The 25,975-nt window shown below is 49.0% G+C and overlaps 1 protein-coding gene across 1 annotated transcript in view; it reads right to left on the reverse strand.

Moving 5' to 3' along the window:
- Positions 1-2,067: 2,067 nt before the first annotated feature.
- SLC67A1 (solute carrier family 67 member 1) overlaps positions 2,068-25,975 on the reverse strand; it is an 83,186-nt gene continuing 59,278 nt past the window's right edge. Inside the window, exons 7-10 of the mRNA XM_088451809.1 lie at positions 24,015-24,115; positions 16,686-16,787; positions 14,084-14,204; positions 2,068-4,605 (exon numbers count right to left, since the gene is read on the reverse strand). Coding sequence (XP_088307935.1) covers positions 4,418-4,605; positions 14,084-14,204; positions 16,686-16,787; positions 24,015-24,115 — 512 coding nt within the window. The 3' untranslated portion in view covers positions 2,068-4,417. The remainder of the gene's footprint in view (positions 4,606-14,083; positions 14,205-16,685; positions 16,788-24,014; positions 24,116-25,975) is intronic.

A 25,975-nucleotide genomic window follows, 5' to 3' on the forward strand; every position in this document is an offset into this window, starting at 1 on the left:
ACTGAGGTGAGTACTCATCACTGGGGGGACGGATGGGGGTTGGGGGAGGTTAGATCGGAATACAGTGCACCGGCGTCCGGCTTATAAAAATATCACAGATTTACCAACTGGCCGCGGCTGCATGGGGGTGGGTTGGTGGGCCCCTACAAGCTTCGGGCCCTTGGGCAACTGCCCAACAAGCCCAATGGAAGAGATGGCCCTGAATATATTTCTATTACAGTTTGTGCCGTGTTTGCCGACTTAGGAGCGGACGGGACGGTGGTTTTATTGGGGACGAGCAGTTAGCAGGTTTTACAATCTAATAAAAAGTGTATAAGCTCATAAAGATCCCTTACCAGTGACAGCTACGGAAGGATGTCTGATTAATGATATCAAAGAGGAGAGAGTCATGTTAGAATTCCAGGGGGCCCATTTATCATTGTATATTTGAGGTGTAATCCCCGAACACACACGTTTTCAGGGGGTAACTTTAAATATTAAGTTACACCCGGATATATGAAGGAGGGACAGCAGCAGGTATCTCCGATATGTGATCCTTCCACTCCCACAGGCAGCAGCTTCCCCCATAGATTTCTATGGGGGATACGATGCTGCCATATTTACCAATATCCGCAATGCGATGTATTCCCGATATTGGCCCCCGCAGCTAACCCCATCCAGGGGCGTATTTACCTATTGGCCAGGATGGCACTCGCCAGGGGCGCCGACCAAAGGGGGGGGGGCGCCATCTGGCAGTGCCACCAGTAGCCAAGGGGTGGACAAGTCCCCCGGCCCCACAAGTGTAGGGCAGAGCGCAGTGAGAGCGGTCTGCCCTACACCGTTTACAAACACACAGCTGCCAGCGGCGACTGTGTGTGTGTAATAGCAGCCAGCCAATGAGAGTCAGACAGACTCTCATTAGCTGCTGCGTTGTCCGAGGAGGGATCCGGCTGGAGGTCAACTAATGAGCTCCGTGTGCCAGCTCCCCCCCGCAGCATGTGACGGGAGAGATGTCATACGTCATGACGTCTCTCCCATGCAGGAGAAGAGCGCCCGGGACTCAGAGCAGACAGCGGCGGTCGCGTCAGGAGCAGGGATCAGGTAAGTTGAATTTTTTTTTTGTTCTTTGTGTGTGTGTTTGTGTGTGTAAGCCTGGGACTACAGGGGGGCACTGCAATAGGGGGTGGCAGCTACCAGGGGCACTTTATGGGGGGTACCCATTACTGGGGGGCACTGTATAGGTGTGGCCACTACTGGGGGCAATTTATGGGGGTGGCCGCTACTGGGGGCACTGTATAGGGGGGGACTAATTCTGGGGTATACCACTGGGGGGAACAGTATGGGGGGGGCTACTACTGGGGGCAATGCAGCATAGGGGGATTACTATTGGGGGCACTGTATAGGGGGGCTACTACTGGGGGCAATGCAGCATGGGGGGGTTTACTATTGGGGGCACTGCATTGGGGGGGGCACCAGTCCATTACATTGCCAGGGGCGCTTGGATCACTAGATACACCCCTGACGCCATCTGAAGCATTAGCTGCTGTAGCCTATTGGTTATACTGCGTATACTTACCCAGGAGAGGGTTCATCTGGAACACTCCCCAGCAATGGCGGCCATGCATGTGCAGTCAGCGTGACTGGCCGGCAGCTCTCCGGGCATATCGCAGGGACGGGTTCCTTCCATAGCCCATGTCCCTGATGATACATCTGGCTGCTATGATCTCATATTGCAATGCGGTCATGGGCGGCATTGACATGCCCAGATCGCATTGCAATAGCGTTAACTAATACATGGGGGCCTGAGTGTAATACGGAGGATTGGAGACATAAATAAACCATTCTTTTCCCAGATATAAGTTACTACCAGCGTGGTTTGTCCGGGTGCAGACTTCGCCCTTAGGTGCAACATTCAACAGAGCAGGGGGCCTGTGTTCATCCTCCATACGGACGACCCCTCTCTCGCCGGCACTGTGCCAGAATCTACAGCGCATGCGCTGATACCTGTGAATATGGCGCCCACGCCAATTCCCCCGTGATCCATCATCAGATTGTGCAAACTTGGGATTGAAGAACGGACAGGTGTAAAATCATCAATGTCATCTTTTATTTGTAAAATGCTTCAAAGTAACAAATATACAAAATATAAGAACAAGGACAGACGAGGTGCAGACGTCAGACAGAGTACAGAGAGAATCCTGCTCGTCAGAGCTTACAGTCTAGAGATAGACGCTATACTGTGACTATTGGAGTTGGTGGGGTGATTAGATATGTAGCTGGTAGGAAGGAGTGACACGCCATGGCGATGCCATTGCCGGCCCATCCACCAGGGGACCATGCTGAGAACTGAAAGCCCAAACAGGACGTCACTGCGCAGAAGAGCAGAACAGGAGCCTAGGCCGCAGGTGGAGTGGCATTATTTGCCGGGTCCACCTCATCTCAGGTCTCCACAACCACTGTACCCCCTCTATGTGCACTGGTTACAAGCTTATCACCCTCTTCTTACTTTAAGCTGGCTTCATATAGAGAGAGCCCTGTAGCTGTATTCTGGATCTCTCAGCGAGGTCGCGTTCTCCACCAATCACCAGCAATGAGATATCATACGTCTACTGGCACATTATGTAATAAGAGAGAGCTCTGGGCAGCTGGGACAATCTTCTTCCATTTGTATATGATCAGGAATGAAACACAAATGTGAATAAGAAAGTTACACACAATAGAGGCCATTTACAAGCACATCTGATACAGGACGTCGGGTTTACACAACTGTGGCTCAGTTGTCCAGCGCACGTCACTAATGTTACCGCGCACAGAAGCAGCCTCCACACTGTATATGTGCGCCTCACTGCGCCACGGAGGTGGAGACATAGGTGGACGCTTTTGCAGCTGCTAGAGCCTTTTTACACAGCTGCGTCCTTATAAGGCCACAGCCGATGGGCTCCTTACTGAGTTGCCCACCAGCCGTGGTGCTAAGCCGGCGCTGTGCGTATAAAGACATTGGGGGTCATTCAGACCAGTCGCAAGTACCGATGTGCTCGCAACTGGGTCGATGGGTAGCCCTGCGCACACGCAGCAGCCGCACTGCGCGTGCGCAAGCCCCGGAGCGAGAGAGAAACTCTCTCGCTCCGGAGCTCGCTACAAAAGGGGCGGCTGTCGATGTTGATCGACAGCTCGCCCCTTTTTGTAGGCGGGCCAGGGGGGTGGTTTCCAAAACGGAGGCGTTCCTTAAGGAACACCTACCGTTTTGTGGGCGGCCGAACTGACATCATCAGTGATGTCAGTGGGGAGCTTCCTGCTCCATCAGAGCAGGAAGCTCCCTGGGGCTTGCGAGTGCCCAGATCCAACCTTAGGGTCTGGTCGCAAGCCCCGATGGTCGCGATGGTGATCACCCTCAGCTTAGCTAGCGACCAGGAGGCCACACCAAAAAAAAAGAAGCGCGCGCCCTCATTCAGAGAGAGCGATCGCTTCTCTGAATGAGGTCCATAGCTCCATCAGAGATTGCAGCTATCCTACGGAAGGTGGAATTTCTCTGTGTGAACATGGCCGCCAGGGGCCATGTAACTGCGTCTTTGGACAAAGTCGCTGGCCATGAGATGCCCGTGTCTGGCTAGTCAAGCCCCTGTTACCGCCCACCGCAATCGCATTTGTGCGGTAACCATCGGGACTCAGACACATGTGCAGACTGAAAACATCGTCCGCTTGTGTGCACCCTCCTACCACTTTAGCGCCTGCTCCTTCATAGAATTCTCTTTTCCTCACAGCATTCTCCTCAAACAGCTCAGTTCAGCCTGATTCATGGTTTATAGTAACCATGAGATTGCGGTGACTGCACGTTACAGATGGCAGCTTAGTGTGTGCAAAGCTTTTTATTACATTGCTCAGAGCGCAACTACAAAATGTGCAAAAAGAGGAACCAAACAGGTGGGAGAAGAATACGAGAATCATTCTGCTCCAGCTCTGAACTGGTGCGAAGTTATCGTGCAGAACGGATATTTACACAGCAAGGAGAACCCTGCGATTGCGTTCTCCTTCATCTTATTGCGATAATCTCACGATGCATAATGCAATCTGGTTCCTGCGGTCCAAGGCTTCTCTTACACAGAGGAGCGGCCGTTTTAAGCTTAGCAAACGACCTCCAATGACTGCAACAAATATAAATATTATACTGTAGCTTTGCACAAATTGCGGGGATTTGGCAGCTGATTCAGCCCTCGGTGTAATGTGGTTGATTGGTGAAACTCTCAGCCGCACTCAGACTTTGGGATAATATACAATTCCATGCAGAATGAGTTGGAGTGGGGGCTCAGGGCGCCAGTGCTATGAGGCAGCAATGCTAACCACTGTGCCGTTCGCCACTCCTGGTCTGGCATAATTTTCTTCATTTCAAATCATTATTAAAAAGGTAAAAGTTTATTCACATTCACATTGTTTTTTTTCCCTATTTATTCTTCTCCACTTGCCGACTTGTTCGATTATTTACCAGGTAGATTAATAATAACACACTAACTATAATGGTTAGGAGACCAAATGAAGGGACCCCATAATGTTTATACAAATATCCTGCGATGGTCGGGCCAATGGTCCGCGTGAGAGGCTGAACAGATGCGCAGATCCCCAGCATTGCACCTGGAAGATAAAATGCACAGTAATCAGGGTAGCAGCAGAATTAGGGGCCCCTGTGTTCTGTTAGGGCCCCTGATATTTTACCTAGACAGAAGATGAAATATTCTCTTTACATCTGCTGCACAGCTGAGACCACGCTGTTATCCTCTGCCGTCAGGGGACGCCAAGAAACTGACTGCAGAGTCCTTCCGGGATAACTAGCAGGAAGTCTGCTATGCATAGGGAAATATCTTCCCCCAAAGTGGTTTATGACAAAAGCACTGGCAAGGGAATGTGTTACCGTTTGGGAGATGTATCAAGCCTCCTGAAGAGTGGAGATGTGGACAAGTAGAGAAGTTACCCATGATAACCAATCAGCTCCTAGCAAGCATTTGTCAAATAGAGTCTATATAATGCTAGCTAGAAGCTGATTGGTAGAAGCTGATTGGTTGCTATGGGCTCCACATGAGGTCTGATACATTCCCCCATATGTGACTATTAGGGAGTTATTGATCCATACAGTCACTTTCCTCACCTGTAACCTGATGGGGCCATGACCAGGTGAATGATGATGGAGCCATATTGGTCAGATGTTCCATCAAGACCCACCAGTGGGTGACCAAGGGAAGGCCGGGTCCAGGTACTTTGCACCTTGGCTCCCCTGTGTACACTCACTTTCATGGGATCCAGGATCACCTCATCCCTGCGACTCATTTTATAAGTTTTCTGGAACTTTTTGGGCTGGTCACAATATCGGGGACAATTTCTGCAGAACATATTATACCTTGTTTTTTTTATCTCTCAGAAAATATCATCATATTTGCTTATTTCCCCTGACACGGCAGAGACAATATAACCGAAATGGCCAAAAAAAAAGATTATTATTTTTTTTTAATTAAAATAAAATGAACTAAAAGCAAACGTGTGTATAAAATCTTCTAACCGCCAACAGGAAAACCTTTGTGGTTCCTGCTTCGGCATTAATCCTCCTTTCCCAACCAGCAAAATGCCGGATCCTGGACCTAGGCTGTCACAGTAATATCTGCACAGGCCGGATCCTGGACCTAGGCTGTCATAGTAATATCTGCACAGGCCGGATCCTGGACCTAGGCTGTCACAGTAATATCTGCACAGGCCGGATCCTGGATCTACGATGTCATGATAATATCTGCACAGGCCGGATCATGGACCTAGGCTGTCACAGTAATATCTGCACAGGCCGGATCCTGGATCTAGGATGTCATAGTAATATCTGCACAGGCCGGATCCTGGACCTAGGCTGTCACAGTAATATCTGCACAGGCCGGATGCTGGACCTAGGCTGTCATAGTAATATCTGCACAGGCCGGATCCTGGACCTAGGATATCACAGTAACATCTGCACAGGCCGGATCCTGGACCTAGGCTGTCACAGTAATATCTGCACAGGCCGGATCCTGGACCTAAGCTGTCACAGTAGTATCTGCACAGGACGGATCCTGGACCTAGGATATCACAGTAATATCTGCACAGGCCGGATGCTGGACCTAGGCTGTCACAGTAACATCTGCACAGGCCGGATCCTGGACCTAGGCTGTCACAGTAATATCTGCACAGGCCGGATCCTGGATCTAGGATGTCATAGTAATATCTGCACAGGCCGAATGCTGGACCTAGGCTGTCATAGTAATATCTGCACAGGCCGGATCCTGGATCTAGGCTGTCACATTAATATCTGCACAGGCCGGATCCTGGACCTAGGCTGTCACAGTAATATCTGCACAGGCCGGATCCTGGATCTAGGATGTCATAGTAATATCTGCACAGGCCGGATCCTGGATCTAGGATGTCATAGTAATATCTGCACAGGCCGGATCCTGGACCAAGGCTGTCACAGTAATATCTGCACAGGCCGGATCCTGGACCTAGGCTGTCATAGTAATATCTGCACAGGCCGGATCCTGGACCTAGGCTGTCACATTAATATCTGCACAGGCCGGATCCTGGACCTAGGCTGTCACAGTAATATCTGCACAGGCCGGATCCTGGATCTAGGATGTCATAGTAATATCTGCACAGGCCGGATCCTGGACCTAGGCTGTCACAGTAATATCTGCACAGGCCGGATGCTGGACCTAGGCTGTCATAGTAATATCTGCACAGGCCGGATCCTGGACCTAGGATATCACAGTAACATCTTCACAGGCCGGATCCTGGACCTAGGCTGTCACAGTAATATCTGCACAGGCCGGATCCTGGACCTAGGCTGTCACAGTAGTATCTGCACAGGACGGATCCTGGACCTAGGATATCACAGTAATATCTGCACAGGCCGGATGCTGGACCTAGGCTGTCACAGTAACATCTGCACAGGCCGGATCCTGGACCTAGGCTGTCACATTAATATCTGCACAGGCCGGATCCTGGACCTAGGCTGTCACAGTAATATCTGCACAGGCCGGATCCTGGATCTAGGATGTCACAGTAATATCTGCACAGGCCGGATCCTGGACCTAGGCTGTCACAGTAATATCTGCACAGGCCGGATCCTGGATCTAGGATGTCATAGTAATATCTGCACAGGCCGAATGCTGGACCTAGGCTGTCATAGTAATATCTGCACAGGCCGGATCCTGGACCTAGGCTGTCACATTAATATCTGCACAGGCCGGATCCTGGACCTAGGCTGTCACAGTAATATCTGCACAGGCCGGATCCTGGATCTAGGATGTCACAGTAATATCTGCACAGGCCGGATCCTGGACCTAGGCTGTCACAGTAATATCTGCACAGGCCGGATGCTGGACCTAGGCTGTCACATTAATATCTGCACAGGCCGGATCCTGGACCTAGGATGTCACAGTAATATCTGCACAGGCCGGATCCTGGACCTAGGCTGTCACATTAATATCTGCACAGGCCGGATCCTGGACCTAGGCTGTCACAGTAATATCTGCACAGGCCGGATCCTGGATCTAGGATGTCACAGTAATATCTGCACAGGCCGGATCCTGGACCTAGGCTGTCACAGTAATATCTGCACAGGCCGGATCCTGGATCTAGGATGTCATAGTAATATCTGCACAGGCCGAATGCTGGACCTAGGCTGTCATAGTAATATCTGCACAGGCCGGATCCTGGACCTAGGCTGTCACATTAATATCTGCACAGGCCGGATCCTGGACCTAGGCTGTCACAGTAATATCTGCACAGGCCGGATCCTGGATCTAGGATGTCATAGTAATATCTGCACAGGCCGGATCCTGGACCAAGGCTGTCACAGTAATATCTGCACAGGCCGGATGCTGGACCTAGGCTGTCATAGTAATATCTGCACAGGCCGGATCCTGGACCTAGGATATCACAGTAACATCTGCACAGGCCGGATCCTGGACCTAGGCTGTCACAGTAGTATCTGCACAGGACGGATCCTGGACCTAGGATATCACAGTAATATCTGCACAGGCCGGATGCTGGACCTAGGCTGGCTCAGTAATATCTGCACAGGCCGGATCCTGGATCTAGGCTGTCACAGTAATATCTGCACAGGCCGGATCCTGGACCTAGGCTGTCACAGTAATATCTGCACAGGCCGGATGCTGGACCTAGGCTGTCACAGTAATATCTGCACAGGCCGGATCCTGGATCTAGGCTGTCATAGTAATATCTGCACAGGCCGGATCCTGGACCTAGGCTGTCATAGTAATATCTGCACAGGCCGGATCCTGGATCTAGGCTGTCATAGTAATATCTGCACAGGCCGGAAGCTGGACCTAGGCTGTCATAGTAATATCTGCACAGGCCGGATCCTGGATCTAGGCTGTCACAGTAATATCTGCACAGGCCGGATCCTGGATCTAGGATGTCACAGTAATATCTGCACAGGACGGATCCTGGACCTAGGCTGTCACAGTAATATCTGCACAGGCCGGAACCTGGACCTAGGCTGTCACAGTAATATCTGCACAGGCCGAATCCTGGACCTAGGCTGTCATAGTAATATCTGCACAGCCTGGATCCTGGACCTAGGCTGTCATCTGCACAGGCTGGATCCTGGACCTAGGCTGTCATAGTAATATCTGCACAGGCCGGATCCTGGATCTAGGATGTCATAGTAATATCTGCACAGGCCGGATGCTGGACCTAGGCTGTCATAGTAATATCTGCACAGGCCGGATCCTGGATCTAGGATGTCATAGTAATATCTGCACAGGCCGGATGCTGGACCTAGGCTGTCATAGTAATATCTGCACAGGCCGGATGCTGGACCTAGGCTGTCAAAGTAATATCTGCACAGGCCGGATGCTGGACCTAGGATGTCATAGTAATATCTGCACAGGCCGGATGCTGGACCTAGGATGTCATAGTAATATCTGCACAGGCCGGATCCTGGATCTAGGCTGTCACAGTAATATCTGCACAGGCCGGATGCTGGACCTAGGCTGTCACAGTAATATCTGCACAGCCTGGATCCTGGACCTAGGCTGTCACAGTAATATCTGCACAGGCCGGATCCTGGACCTAGGCTGTCATAGTAATATCTGCACAGGCCGGATCCTGGACCTAGGCTGTCACAGTAATATCTGCACAGGCCGGATCCTGGACCTAGGCTGTCACAGTAATATCTGCACAGGCCGGATCCTGGACCTAGGCTGTCACAGTAATATCTGCACAGGCCGGATGCTGGACCTAGGCTGTCACATTAATATCTGCACAGGCCGGATCCTGGACCTAGGATGTCACAGTAATATCTGCACAGGCCGGATCCTGGACCTAGGCTGTCATAGTAATATCTGCACAGGCCGGATCCTGGATCTAGGATGTCATAGTAATATCTGCACAGGCCGGATCCTGGACCTAGGCTGTCATAGTAATATCTGCACAGGCCGGATCCTGGATCTAGGCTGTCATAGTAATATCTGCACAGGCCGGATCCTGGACCTAGGCTGTCATAGTAATATCTGCACAGGCCGGATCCTGGACCTAGGCTGTCACAGTAATATCTGCACAGGCCGGATCCTGGATCTAGGCTGTCATAGTAATATCTGCACAGGCTGGATCCTGAACCTAGGCTGTCATCTGCACAGGCTGGATCCTGGACCTAGGCTGTCATAGTAATATCTGCACAGGCCGGATCCTGGACCTAGGCTGTCACAGTAATATCTGCACAGGCCGGATCCTGAACCTAGGCTGGCTCAGTAATATCTGCACAGGCCGGATCCTGGACCTAGGCTGTCACAGTAATATCTGCACAGGCCGGATACTGGACCTAGGCTGTCACAGTAATATCTGCACAGGCCGGATCCTGGACCTAGGCTGTCATAGTAATATCTGCACAGGCTGGATCCTGGACCTAGGATATCATAGTAATATCTGCACAGGCCGGATCCTGGATCTAGGCTGTCACAGTAATATCTGCACAGGCCGGATCCTGGATCTAGGCTGTCACAGTAATATCTGCACAGGCCGGATCCTGGATCTAGGATGTCATAGTAATATCTGCACAGGCCGGATCCTGGACCTAAGCTGTCACAGTAATATCTGCACAGGCCGGATCCTGGACCTAGGCTGTCACAGTAATATCTGCACAGGCCGGATCCTGGACCTAGGCTGTCATAGTAATATCTGCACAGGCCGGATGCTGGACCTAGGCTGTCGTAGTAATATCTGCACAGGCCGGATCCTGGACCTAGGATGTCACAGTAATATCTGCACAGGCCGGATCCTGGATCTAGGATGTCACAGTAATATCTGCACAGGCCGGATCCTGGACCTAGGCTGTCACAGTAATATCTGCACAGGCCGGATCCTGGATCTAGGCTGTCACAGTAATATCTGCACAGGCCGGATCCTGGACCTAGGCTGTCACAGTAATATCTGCACAGGCCGGATCCTGGACCTAGGCTGTCACAGTAATATCTGCACAGGCCGGATCCTGGACCTAGGATGTCACAGTAATATCTGCACAGGCCGGATCCTGGACCTAGGCTGTCACAGTAATATCTGCACAGGCCGGATCCTGGATCTAGGCTGTCACAGTAATATCTGCACAGGCCGGATCCTGGACCTAGGCTGTCATAGTAATATCTGCACAGGCCGGATCCTGGACCTAGGATGTCACAGTAATATCTGCACAGGCCGGATCCTGGACCTAGGATGTCACAGTAATATCTGCACAGGCCGGATCCTGGATCTAGGATGTCACAGTAATATCTGCACAGGCCGGATCCTGGACCTAGGCTGTCACAGTAATATCTGCACAGGCCGGATCCTGGACCTAGGCTGTCATAGTAATATCTGCACAGGCCGGATCCTGGATCTAGGATGTCATAGTAATATCTGCACAGGCCGGATCCTGGACCTAAGCTGTCACAGTAATATCTGCACAGGCCGGATCCTGGACCTAGGCTGTCACAGTAATATCTGCACAGGCCGGATCCTGGACCTAGGCTGTCATAGTAATATCTGCACAGGCCGGATGCTGGACCTAGGCTGTCATAGTAATATCTGCACAGGCCGGATCCTGGACCTAGGATGTCACAGTAATATCTGCACAGGCCGGATCCTGGATCTAGGATGTCACAGTAATATCTGCACAGGCCGGATCCTGGACCTAGGCTGTCACAGTAATATCTGCACAGGCCGGATCCTGGATCTAGGCTGTCACAGTAATATCTGCACAGGCCGGATCCTGGACCTAGGCTGTCACAGTAATATCTGCACAGGCCGGATCCTGGACCTAGGCTGTCATAGTAATATCTGCACAGGCCGGATCCTGGACCTAGGATGTCACAGTAATATCTGCACAGGCCGGATCCTGAATCTAGGATGTCACAGTAATATCTGCACAGGCCGGATCCTGGACCTAGGCTGTCACAGTAATATCTGCACAGGCCGGATCCTGGACCTAGGCTGTCATAGTAATATCTGCACAGGCCGGATGCTGGACCTAGGCTGTCACAGTAATATCTGCACAGGCCGGATCCTGGACCTAGGCTGTCATAGTAATATCTGCACAGGCCGGATCCTGGACCTAGGATGTCACAGTAATATCTGCACAGGCCGGATCCTGGATCTAGGATGTCACAGTAATATCTGCACAGGCCGGATCCTGGACCTAGGCTGTCACAGTAATATCTGCACAGGCCGGATCCTGGACCTAGGCTGTCACAGTAATATCTGCACAGGCCGGATCCTGGACCTAGGCTGTCATAGTAATATCTGCACAGGCCGGAAGCTGGACCTAGGCTGGCTCAGTAATATCTGCACAGGCCGGATCCTGGACCTAGGCTGTCACAGTAATATCTGCACAGGCCGGATCCTGGATCTAGGCTGTCACAGTAATATCTGCACAGGCCGGATCCTGGACCTAGGCTGTCACAGTAATATCTGCACAGGCCGGATCCTGGACCTAGGATGTCACAGTAATATCTGCACAGGCCGGATCCTGGACCTAGGCTGTCACAGTAATATCTGCACAGGCCGGATCCTGGATCTAGGCTGTCACAGTAATATCTGCACAGGCCGGATCCTGGACCTAGGCTGTCATAGTAATATCTGCACAGGCCGGATCCTGGACCTAGGATGTCACAGTAATATCTGCACAGGCCGGATCCTGGACCTAGGATGTCACAGTAATATCTGCACAGGCCGGATCCTGGATCTAGGATGTCACAGTAATATCTGCACAGGCCGGATCCTGGACCTAGGCTGTCACAGTAATATCTGCACAGGCCGGATCCTGGACCTAGGCTGTCATAGTAATATCTGCACAGGCCGGATCCTGGATCTAGGATGTCATAGTAATATCTGCACAGGCCGGATCCTGGACCTAAGCTGTCACAGTAATATCTGCACAGGCCGGATCCTGGACCTAGGCTGTCACAGTAATATCTGCACAGGCCGGATCCTGGACCTAGGCTGTCATAGTAATATCTGCACAGGCCGGATGCTGGACCTAGGCTGTCATAGTAATATCTGCACAGGCCGGATCCTGGACCTAGGATGTCACAGTAATATCTGCACAGGCCGGATCCTGGATCTAGGATGTCACAGTAATATCTGCACAGGCCGGATCCTGGACCTAGGCTGTCACAGTAATATCTGCACAGGCCGGATCCTGGATCTAGGCTGTCACAGTAATATCTGCACAGGCCGGATCCTGGACCTAGGCTGTCACAGTAATATCTGCACAGGCCGGATCCTGGACCTAGGCTGTCATAGTAATATCTGCACAGGCCGGATCCTGGACCTAGGATGTCACAGTAATATCTGCACAGGCCGGATCCTGGATCTAGGATGTCACAGTAATATCTGCACAGGCCGGATCCTGGACCTAGGCTGTCACAGTAATATCTGCACAGGCCGGATCCTGGACCTAGGCTGTCATAGTAATATCTGCACAGGCCGGATGCTGGACCTAGGCTGTCACAGTAATATCTGCACAGGCCGGATCCTGGACCTAGGCTGTCATAGTAATATCTGCACAGGCCGGATCCTGGACCTAGGATGTCACAGTAATATCTGCACAGGCCGGATCCTGGATCTAGGATGTCACAGTAATATCTGCACAGGCCGGATCCTGGACCTAGGCTGTCACAGTAATATCTGCACAGGCCGGATCCTGGACCTAGGCTGTCACAGTAATATCTGCACAGGCCGGATCCTGGACCTAGGCTGTCATAGTAATATCTGCACAGGCCGGAAGCTGGACCTAGGCTGGCTCAGTAATATCTGCACAGGCCGGATCCTGGACCTAGGCTGTCACAGTAATATCTGCACAGGCCGGATCCTGGATCTAGGCTGTCACAGTAATATCTGCACAGGCCGGATCCTGGACCTAGGCTGTCACAGTAATATCTGCACAGGCCGGATCCTGGACCTAGGCTGTCATAGTAATATCTGCACAGGCCGGATCCTGGACCTAGGCTGTCATAGTAATATCTGCACAGGTCGGATCCTGGACCTAGGATGTCACAGTAATATCTGCACAGGCCGGATGCTGGACCTAGGCTGTCATAGTAATATCTGCACAGGCCGGATCCTGGACCTAGGCTGTCATAGTAATATCTGCACAGGCCGGATCCTGGACCTAGGCTGTCATAGTAATATCTGCACAGGCCGGATCCTGGACCTAGGATGTCACAGTAATATCTGCACAGGCCGGATCCTGGATCTAGGCTGTCACAGTAATATCTGCACAGGCCGGATCCTGGACCTAGGCTGTCATAGTAATATCTGCACAGGCCGGATCCTGGACCTAGGCTGTCATAGTAATATCTGCACAGGCCGGATCCTGGACCTAGGCTGTCATAGTAATATCTGCACAGGCACAGCATCTATAAGGTGACGACTTCTAAGTAAACCTCAATCTTCCCCCCAATTTGAACTCGGGTTCCAGTGGTTAGGACTAGTCCCACTTATCCTTAGCAGCAAACAGCAAAGGGATTAAAAACCCCTTTGAGAAACTGCACAGTTGATACCCTCCATACACATGTTAAAATAAATGTGACGCACTACGTACCGGTTTCAGAGGGAGGAACGGCTTTAGTCAGAATGCTGTCAGTAATAACTCCTGCGATGCACAGGGAGAACATCATAGGAACCGCGAGAATGCAAAAGTGAAGGACATTCGTCATAAATACCTGTGTAGGAAAACACACAGAATGTTGTGTTATTCTAAGACAGTGACTGTAAATACATGGGAAACAAAGTCGCTTTTCTACTAAGAAGCGCTACCTGCAAGTTTTGCTAAAACTTTCCCATATGGTAATTCTAAATGACTATAAAGAAATACATTTATATAAGTATTTACACATGACCGTACCGATATGTAATAATATTGGGCCAAGACCATTCGTGTCAACCTGCAGAGAATTCTCCCCATCTAGTGTTTTGTAAGTTTTGAATACAGCTTATCGGATGCGCGGCTAAACATCTTCTATATTGTTTTTCTAAATACGGATCATATTTCGCTGGAACATCTTGTTAACCAGTAATTCTTAGCACATTGCGTCTGCGAGGTATACGGCTAGTTATTTGTCAGGGCATGTTGGTGTATTGTTGCTGAATTGTAATGCACTGTGTATATAAGAACATTCATCCAAAAATAATAACACAACACTTACTAGTACAAAAGCATTGGGAAAAGGTTAACAAAATACTTTATTTGTTCTGTCTGAAGTACAAGCGACAGATCTCCTTTAAGGCTGTGTCTTGTTATCACAGTTACGCTATTTGACCGCTAAAGCGAGTTACATCAATCGGATTCCTCCTCTTCGGACTCCCAGCGACAGCGCAGGATGTTATTTCTGATGCGGCGAAGTGGCGGTGAAGAATAGTATTTCTCTGGTTTGTTATTGTGGTATAATTAGTAACATCTAGAACTAGGCCTCTGATATACAAATAAAGCAAGCCTTTCTCCGTCAGGCCAAAACTATTTTCTGTGTGTACATCATAAGGCGCGTTTATGTTCGGGTAGAAAGTCTGTTGATTTGTATAATATTTTTCGGCTTACGGTATATGATTTACTAAACATTGCAACACTCTCTGCACCGGTTAACAGGCGCTGTCCTGTCCAGGCTCTCGAACACAGTTTGCGCAACTGCTAAGAAGTTATATTCTAGACACTTTAGTGACTAATAAACAATAAACAAAGTGTAAGGGGTAAATTTACTAAAGTGAGAGTTTTTAGAAGTGAGTTTTAAAAGTGATGTTGCCCATAGCAACCAATCAGATTATAGCTATTATCTTCTAGAACAGTGGGCCTGATTCAGAGCCGGACGCTCTGACCAGAGCGCTCGCTCTGAATCAGGGCCCTCCTCCATTAAAATGGAGCGTCCTCCTGGACGCTCGTATAGCTGTGGGTCACCACCCACAGCATATACGAGCGTCCAAAAAGTTTGTCGCGATGGTCTTGACCATCGCGACCATCGGACTTGCGAGGGAAACCCTGCGGTCGGGTTTCCCAGCCACAAGCCCTGGAGTGATTTTGGCTCTATCAGAGCCAAAATCACTCCCACTGACATCACTAGTGATGTCAGTGGGGCCGGCTTCAGACGGTAGGCGTTCCCATGGGAATGCCTACGTCTGGCAGGCACGCCCACCAAAGGGGGCGTGCTGTCAATCAACATCGACAGCACGCCCCCTTTGGTGCGAGACCCCGAGCGATGGAAAGCCCGTCGCTCGCCGGGTCTCGCGCATGCGCACGACGGAGCTCCCTCCATCGTGCGCATGCGCAGTGGGGAACATCGACCCACTTGCGAGCGTACTGCCGTCTGAATGACCCCCAGTGTTGGCTAACCTTGACACTCCAGCTGTTATGGAACTACATAACCCAGCATGCACTGCTACAGTTTTGCTATTAGGGCATGCTAAAACTGTGGCAGGGCATGCTGGGATATATAGTTCCACAACAGCTGGAGTGTCAAGGTTAGCCAACACTGTTCTAGAAGGTGCTAGATAAATGTTAAGTAGAATCTGGTTGGTTGCTATGGGCAACATCTCTTTTAAAACTCACTTCTATAAATTGTCACTTTAGTAAATTTACCCCTAAAAGTCTGAAGTGATAAACTGGGATGGGTATGGGTCTTAAAGTTAGGGTGACCTATAATATCCACCATATAATTCTTTTTTTGTACCAAATAAGTTAAACCAGCTACAGGAAGCTATCTACACTTGTCCTATTAATTAGGGATCAATAGGAGTTTAAGGTCGCTATTTATCAATATATCATATGTAATCCCTTTGCATGATGATCCCCTCAATGGACATTACTGCGCTATAGGCTGGAGTTTTATAAACAATATATAATAATTGCACAGTAACCAGGGGCAACCAATCACATATTGGCCTTATTGTGCAATTTGCACAAGATCAGTGAAAACTAATTACTAATTGGTTGCTATGAGACGTTTGTGGATTATTTGTAAATCTATGCTGTCTACCTTAATATACTTATGCAATACTCTAGAAGTATACAGTACAGATATATTTTTACCCTGTGCACAGAAGATAGGAGTCTGATGCTCCTAGTATTGGTAAATGTGTCTAGTATGAGGCTGACTGCACTGAGATATCACTCTATCAGGGCACTCAGGAGACTGGAAAAGGTCATATATTCTTACCAGGCCCAGTCCGAGCGCCACAGAAACCGCCATGCTTAATAACAGCAACGTATCGTCTGAATAGCGGCTGGTCAGCTGACCTAGCATGAAGCCCTGGACAACCTATTACATGACGGGATACAAATTGCATATGAAGAGTAATAATAAACACAAGGACAATCAATAAAGTTTTAAAAGCTAAATACTTAAAAAAAATAAAAAAAGTAATTAATTATCTCTCCCAAATTTCATTGGTAACAGATTCATCCTATCAGGGACAATACTGTACTGTAACACCCAATATACCTCATCATTTATTAGTTTATTTAGATACAAGTTGGTCATATATGAAGATATTATTCTACAGATTCTACAAACAGAAAGCGCAGTGCGCACAAATAAATATGCTCCCCCTACTATCACGCTCATCTACCACGTATCATCAGTTATTGAAACTGTAGTACAAACCTGTATTGTTTTTAAAGATTTGTATAACAAAAAGTATGACACGTTAATAAAAGTATCATGTCTGTTCCACCGAGCTGCCTCCCGGCTTCTTTAGGTCCCAAATCTCATGGGTTTGAAATACTGAGGCCCATTTCTGTTCCCCTGCTAAGCACCGTGTACACCCCTCCTTCTCCCTGTTTGGGGGTGGTGACAGGGGAGTGGTCGGAGAAACCTTCGCCTTCTGCCGGACGTCGGGGGCTCCTGAGCGCATGCGTGACCTGTAGAGTGTGCATGGGCGTGCATAAATTAGCCACTGCGACGGCATACGCGGCTTGTGTACTCGCTGCGTGCGACGAGGTAAGCAATTTCTGAGTAAGGTCAGACCTGTTGTAATTGTGAGTGAGGGGCTGATGTTACTCGATGTTCCCGATGTATACGCAGCACTGCGAGGTATTACGGACGTGAGATAGCGGTAGTGGGCGCCTCTATGCTGGCTTTGGGCGTCTCTATACTAGATTCGTGATTGCAGTCATTAGCATATTTTTTCGCAGCAGACCTACGTGCGTAATCGCAGTTACGATCGCAATAGGGATCCGTAGTGAATCATGCCCGGACTCACTGCAGAGGGACTTTCGTGGTTATCTACTGCGGAGGGACTTTCCCAACTCCCAGTATAAAAAAACAGTATCATCAAGTACATTTTTTAGGACACTGGGATATACTTTCACTGTGCCATCGAGTGGTAATTGGTCTCATCACAAATATCCTCATAGTGGATACGGTTAAACTGGCGACATATGACATGTCGGCATTACCATTAGGGTAACGGGGGTTAGGCCTGGTTACCTTAGCAATGCATTGTTGACATTATGACCATTTCAACATTTCATCAGTGTCGACATGGCGATCAACTATACCTAATATACTGAACCCCTTTAAGGCTATATTGGGTATCTATTTCTATTTTAAATAGAACTGGCCATAATATGAGCAGAAATGTACAGGCTAAGCGGTAATAATAATGATAGCGAGTTACCGCAGCCACACACGCCGCCCCCACCACCGGCTACAATTGTTGTTCCGCTACCGTATGTGCCAAGTGCGTCAGTTGTCAGACGACGGATACCTAGCAGCAGGTATAGGGCTGGAGCACGTCCTTACTGATGACGGTTATGGAACCACGCATGCGGGGAAGGACCGGGGTGGTCTCATAGGGTGGTCCCATAGATGCGTGCGACTGCGAATCTCCGCCTTTAGTTCTGTACGAGCTGAGCGAGCGCTGTTGCATCCGCCTTGCATTTTACATCTTTGGATAAACCACTGAATATTACATTTGTATAATGTGAACGTCCATAAAGATGTGATATTTCAGAAGGAAAGTTGATCTCGGTCCTTTCTGAGTCCTTTGCTGTAAATACATCATCCAGGCTCACGGAATGTACTCTCCTCACCTGAGGTGCGACCCTGAGTGGAATAGCTGCTAGTAGAGTAATAGCAGCTATCAGGTTCCCCCTTTTGTAAAACACCTGAAATGTTATCCGTTTCCCAGGGTCTCCCAATGTAAGGGCGAGATACTGAGCCGGGTAACCCTACCTCAGCGACCAGCAGAAACACATAATGACGGTGCGCGGTGCACAGTAGCCAGGCCGCCAGCTCGGGGAATTCTTATACCTGCCTAACGACACTCGTGCTAGCTGACAAAGGGCCGCTCCTGTCAGACAAGGCCCCGGGAGGAAGCCCCGAGCAGTACAAAGGCAATGAGGCCAGGAATGAAGCACGCAATGCAGGACCGCATTCCTGGTCAGATTTCTGTGGCATGAAATACCGTCACACACAGGGGACTGCACACAAGGCGGCCGCGCAGGTTACGGTTCTCATTAAAATACTCCTCAGTCATTATGCACCTTCTCTGTATTATTGTGCCAGATACTAGTTTGGGGTATATTTATTAAGGGTCGATTTTAATCGATGTTGATCAATTTAAAATCGATGAAAATTGATAAAAAATGTCTGTCTGGGGATAAATCCCACATATACACATGTGCCCAGATACGTCTATCCTCCGTGCGCTACAGGTCGCATTACACATAACGCGTGAGCGCCATGCGACTCAGTAGCGCTGAGCGTCTTTTCCTGTCACTTTTTCCCTTACGATGCGTCTTATTCGCAAAGTGATGTGAATTGGACACACAAGCAGCTTCTGCTGATTACAATTAAATGCGGCGTGCCTATGTTCTTTGTGCGACTGCGGGTGTATCTGCATGCCTATGTTCTATGTGCGACTGCGGCTGTATCTGCATGCCTATGTTCTATGTGTGACTGCGGGTGTATCTGCATGCCTATGTTCTATGTGCGACTGCGGGTGTATCTGCATGCCTATGTTCTATGTGCGACTGCGGGTGTATCTGCATGCCTATGTTCTATGTGCGACTGCGGCTGTATCTGCATGCAAAATGCTACGTTACAGTGTCACTGACAACGCTTGTGCGTCCTATTCGCATCGCTTTGCGAATAAGACGCATTTTAAGGGAAAAGGATGCTCAGCGCTACCAAGCCGCGCCACGGCATAGCGCGACTAAAAGGGCTGTTTAACGCGCATGGAGGCTAGATGTATGTGGTCACATCTATTCTGGGCATTAGGGTATAGAATATGATAACATGCGTATGCTGGACATGGGGCTATAAAGTATAAGGTATGAGTGTATAGCATATGATAAGATGCGTATGCTGGACATGGAGCTATAGAGTATACTGGGCATTAGGGTATAGAATATGATAACATGTGTATGCTGGACATGGGGCTATAAAGTATAAGGTATGAGTGTATAGCATATGATAAGATGCGTATGCTGAACATAGAGCTATGAGGGCATGAGGGTATAGAATATGATAACGTGTATGCTGGACATGGGGCTATAGAGTATGCTGGGCATGAGGGTATAGAATATGATAAGATGCGTATGCTGGACATGGGGCTATAGAGTAGGCTGAGCATGAGGTTATAGAATATGATAAATGCATATGCTGGACATGGGGTTATAGTGCATACTAGACATGAGGGTATAGAATATGATAAGATGCGTATGCTAGACATGGGGCTATAGAGTATACTGCGAATGAGGGTATAGAATATAATAAGATGCGTATGTTGGACATGTGGCTACAGAGTACACTGGGCATGAGGTTATAGAGTATGATAACATGTTTATGCTGGACATGGGGCTATAGAATATACTGGACATGAGGGTATAGCATATGATAAGATGCGTATGCTGGACATGGAGCTATAGAGTATAAGGTATGAGCGTATAGAATATGATAAGATGCGTATGCTGGACATGGGGCTACAGAGTATACTGGGCATTAGGGTATAGAATATGATAACATGTGTATGCTGGACATGGGGCTATAAAGTATAAGGTATGAGTGTATAGCATATGATAAAATGCGTATGCTGAACATACAGCTATGGAGTATACTGGGCATGAGGGTATAGAATATGATAACGTGTATGCTGTACATGGGGCTATAGAGTATGCTGGGCATGAGGGTATAGAATATGATAAGATGCGTATGCTGGACATGGGGCTCTAGAGTAGGCTGAGCATGAGGTTATAGAATATGATAAATGCATATGCTGGACATGGGGTTATAGTGCATACTAGACATGAGGGTATAGAATATGATAAGATGCGTATGCTAGACATGGGGCTATAGAGTATACTGGGAATGAGGATATAGAATATAATAAGATGCGTATGTTGGACATGGGGCTACAGAGTACACTGGGCATGAGGTTATAGAGTATGATAACATGCATATGCTGGACATGGGGTTATAGTGCATACTAGACATGAGGGTATAGAATATGATAAGATGCGTATGCTGGACATGGGGCTATAGAGTATACTGGGAATGAGGATATAGAATATAATAAGATGCGTATGTTGGACATGGGGCTACAGAGTACACTGGGCATGAGGTTATAGAGTATGATAATATGCATATGCTGGACATGGGGCTATAGAGTATACTAGACATGAGGGTATAGAATACGATAAGATGCGTATGTTGGACATGGGGAAATAGAGTATACTGGGCATGAGGGTATAGAATATGACAAGATGCGTATGTTGGACATGGGGCTATAGAGTATACTAGACATGAGGGTATAGAATATGACAAGATGCATATGTTGGATATGGGGAAATAGAGTATATGGGCATGAGGGTATAGAGTATGATAACGTGTATGCTGGACATGTGGCTATAGAGTATACTGGGCATGAGGGTATAGAATATGACTTGATGCGTATGCTGGACATGGGGCTATAGAGTATACTGGACATGAGGGTATAGAATATGACAAGATGCGTATGCTGGACATGGGGCTATAGAGTATACTGGACATGAGGGTATAGAATATGACAAGATGCGTATGCTGGACATGGGACTATAGAGTATACTGGACATGAGGGTATAGAATATGACTAGATGCGTATGCTGGACATGGGGCTATAGAGTATACTAGACATGAGGGTATAGCATATGACAAGATGCGCATGCTGGACATGGGGCTATAGAGTATACTGGGCATGAAGGTATAGAATATTATAAGAAGCGTATGCTGGACATGGGGCTATAGAGAATATTGGGCATGAGGGTATAGAATATGATAAGATGTGTATGTTGGATATGGGGAAATAGAGTATACTAGACATGAGGGGATACAATATGATGAGATGCGTTTGCTGGACATGGGGCTATAGAGTATACTGGGCATGAGGGTATAGAACATGTATACATACAATACACACATGTGTATCGGCAGAATGTTTATAGAACACCCTCTGAGGACGTGGCGAGGGAAAGGTGCAACTGTGTCATAAATTCCCATCCAACACAGCGGAATGTTGCTCTAGTTATATGAACGCACTGCGGCGGGCAGAGCGTATTTAGGGGAATTGCGTCTCCGTGTTACAGTAATTCACATAAGGTAACGTTTATAGATAGATCAGGCAGTAACGCTCAGCTCTCACTAGGATATACTGTATATATATTCTCTGAGGGGGAAACATCAATATGGACTGTAAGAAAAGTGATCCATCGCCTATAGGCCTCCAGCCACTGACACATGAGATCACAAGGACTCAGCGAGCTCTGTCCTCCGCTCGTTGAACTCTGTCAGTCTGAGAGTCTTTGAAGATCGGAACAAAGGAAAGAATCTGTTATAAACAAAGGAGGAAGGAAACGGCTTTCACGTGAGCCAACAGCCACCCATATCTGTGTGTACATGCCAGGGGCACAAATAACTGTGAGCACAGATCATCCTTTCAGAAATTCCGCAAAGGAGTCCGAGACCCACAGGACACCCACATCACATTACCAGGGCCTCGTGGCTGAGTCCACAGTGGGGCCCAGTTTCAGGACACGCTCAGTTTGGCGTGGACAGAACAGATACTGCCTTTGGATTTACAGAAGTCGGCATATGGCACTTCCTTTTCTCCTTATACTCATTCTGTATATGGCAGACAATTATATTCCTATACTGTAAGCTTGCGGATTTATTCATTATTGAAGAGGAATATTTAATAATTCAACCAGAACATTTTATTCTCCTGTATCCCACTCCTTTTTACGTAGGAGGTGAACGCTGTTTTGATTCAGCCGCAGTGTTTCCTTTCCGAAGCTGCAGTGCGAATGTGCCGCAATGGTGTCGCGACTCCGGCCGCGCTGCATTGTTACTGGAACTTTGATGGACAGCCTGCAGGCGTTTGGGGGCGGGGAGGGGGTGTTTTTTAAAAATCGAAGGTTTGACGCTAGCAATTGCTTCCTCGGACGTTGAGTCACTGTCCTCGGCAGCTTAGTTACAGGCCGCGTTATGAGCAACAAATTTGGGAAGTTTGCGATGTCTGGCCTATGCTGCATTTTCGGACGCAGGCAGCGGGTCTCAGAAGCCGACACAAGGCTCCTGCTGCATTTGCGTAACTTCTCACATCCGCTGCGATTAAAGACATAGCACCGATCCCTCTTGCGATCACCCCTGAATCAGACGCTCTGTAAAGCGCAATGAAATATGCTGCTCAGTACTGTGCAGAAATGAGAGCGTCACCAGAAATAGTTACTACATAGCATTTCCGGCCTGTCTCTCTGGGGCCGTCTAGCAGTGTGCGCCCAATTGTCCAGACCAACGTAAAAACAAGACGCAGTGGTTTAAAACCCGTGTCCGTCAGACACAAAAAAAGCAGCGGGCAGTCATTAAAGCGTCAAGTAATGCAGGTGGCTCAGCGCATCAGTACATATCTGATTTTCCAAATATCATTGCATCGTATTTTCTGCATGTGCGATGGCGCCAATTTACTAACAGAGCACAAATGTAGAGCAACCCACAGCGACCAATTAGCCATTGGCTTTGAATGACCAAGCACAATTGAGACAATGAAAGCAAACGTCAGATTGGCGGCTCCAGGCAACTGCACATTTGCGGCACTTTAGTAAATAAGCCCCATTGACAGTAGGCGCCACTTCTAGCTGCCGGCAGCCAGAGGTACCTGGCGCTTTTGTAGAGTCTCAAAACATGTTTTGGATATAGAGAAATCACATTTGACTGTAATGTATAACTGACTGTAATATATAACTTGCTGAACGTTTTTATCTCCAGACACATCTGCTGTTGCGTGGTGGCAGGAGAGCGCCAGGTGTAATACTTCCGCTCTTCACAGGGCTCTGTGTTATGGATGTAAACACAGCACAGTTTAAAGTATACACAGATATTTTTTCCATTCATTATTTCTGCGGCAATAACATAAACAGACGGGACAGACGCCCAGGACCCAGAAATGTTTCCAGGCCGGAAGCTGTAGCTCTGACACACACTGAGATCTCTGCAGCTTTTCCTACTTACGAATTGCAGAATCCCGATATAGGACATGAGGTATCCAGCCGTCGCTGCGTTTAGTCCAAAAAAGTCAACAGAAATGACGGGAAACAGGAGCATGAAGAGGCCTGAAAGACGCAATGGACAGTGCTGGTTACACATCATTTAGGTCCTGCTATACCTATGATCAGTATGCCAGCTGTCGGGATCCTGGCATCAGCTTCTGAACTGGTGATCTGTCCCAGATCGGGATTCTGGCGCCGGGATTTTAACAGCCGGCATCCCTATTGTAGGTCTAATAACTACATCTCATACAACCCATGGAGTGATCCTGCCTCACCCACACTCTGCGCGTAGTGTTTAGTGCCAGACAGCGGCTGTAAAGGCTAATGCAGCGCTCAGAGCCAGACAGCGGCTGTAAAGGCTAATGCAACGCTCAGAGCCAGACAGCGGCTGTAAAGACTAATGCAGCGCTCAGTGCCAGACAGCGGCTGTAAAGGCTAATGCAGTGATCAGTGCCAGACAGCTGCTGTAAAGGCCAATGCAGCGCTCAGTGCCAAACAGCGGCTGTAAAGGCCAATGTAGCACTCAGTGTCAGACAGCGGCTGTAAAGGCCAATGCAGCGCTCAGTGCCAGACAGCGGCTGCAAAGGCCAGTGTAGCGCTCAGTGCCAGACAGCGGCTGTAAAGGCTAATGCAGTGATCAGTGCCAGACAGCGGCTGTAAAGGCCAATGCAGCGATCAGTGTCAGACAGCGGCTGTAAAGGCCAGTGTAGCGCTCAGTGCCAGACAGCTGCTGTAAAGGCCAGTGTAGCGCTCAGTGCCAGACAGTGGCTGTAAAGGGTAATGCAGCGCTCAGTGCCAGACAGCTGCTGTAAAGGCCAATGCAGCGATCAGTGCCAGACAGCGGCTGTAAAGGCTAATGCAGTGCTCAGTGCCAGACAGCGGCTGTAAAGGCCAATGCAGCGCTCAGTGCCAGACAGCTGCTGTAAGGTCCAATGCTGTGCTCAGTGTCAGACAGCTGCTGTAAAGGCTAATGCAGTGCTCAGTGCCAGGCAGCTGCTGTAAAGGCCAATGCAGCGATCAGTGTCAGACAGCGGCTGTAAAGGCCAGTGTAGCGCTCAGTGCCAGACAGCTGCTGTAAAGGCCAATGTAGCGCTCAGTGCCAGACAGTGGCTGTAAAGGGTAATGCAGCGCTCAGTGCCAGACAGCTGCTGTAAAGGCCAATGCAGCGATCAGTGCCAGACAGCGGCTGTAAAGGCTAATGCAGTGCTCAGTGCCAGACAGCGGCTGTAAAGGCCAATGCAGCGCTCAGTGCCAGACAGCTGCTGTAAGGTCCAATGCTGTGCTCAGTGTCAGACAGCTGCTGTAAAGGCTAATGCAGTGCTCAGTGCCAGGCAGCTGCTGTAAAGGCCAGTGTAGCGCTCAGTGCCAGACAGCGGCTGTAAAGGCTAATGCAGTGCTCAGTGCCAGACAGCGGCTGTAAAGGCTAATGCAGTGCTCAGTGCCAGGCAGCTGCTGTAAAGGCCAATGCTGTGCTCAGTGTCAGACAGCTGCTGTAAATGCCAGTGTAGCGCTCAGTGACAGACAGCGGCTGTAAAGGCTAATGCAGTACTCAGTGCCAGACAGCTGCTGTAAAGGCTAATGCAGTGCTCAGTGCCAGGCAGCTGCTGTAAAGGCCAATGCAGTGCTCAGTGCCAGACAGCGGCTGTAAAGGCCAATGCAGTGCTCAGTGCCAGACAGCGGCTGTAAAGGCTAATGCAGCGCTCAGTGCCAGACAGCGGCTGTAAAGGCTAATGCAGCTTTTAGTGCCAGACAGCGGCTGTAAAGGCCAATGCAGTGCTCAGTGTCAGACAGCGGCTGTAAAGGCTAATGCAGCTTTTAGTGCCAGACAACGGCTGTAAAGTCCAATGCAGCGCTCAGTGCCAGACAGCGGCTGTAAAGGCAAATGCAGCGCTCAGTGCCAGACAGCGGCTGTAAAGGCCAATG

The sequence above is a fragment of the Taudactylus pleione genome, unplaced genomic scaffold, assembly GCF_031769625.1.
Source record: "Taudactylus pleione unplaced genomic scaffold, aTauple2 ptg000027l, whole genome shotgun sequence".
Classification (NCBI taxonomy): Eukaryota; Metazoa; Chordata; class Amphibia; order Anura; family Myobatrachidae; genus Taudactylus; species Taudactylus pleione.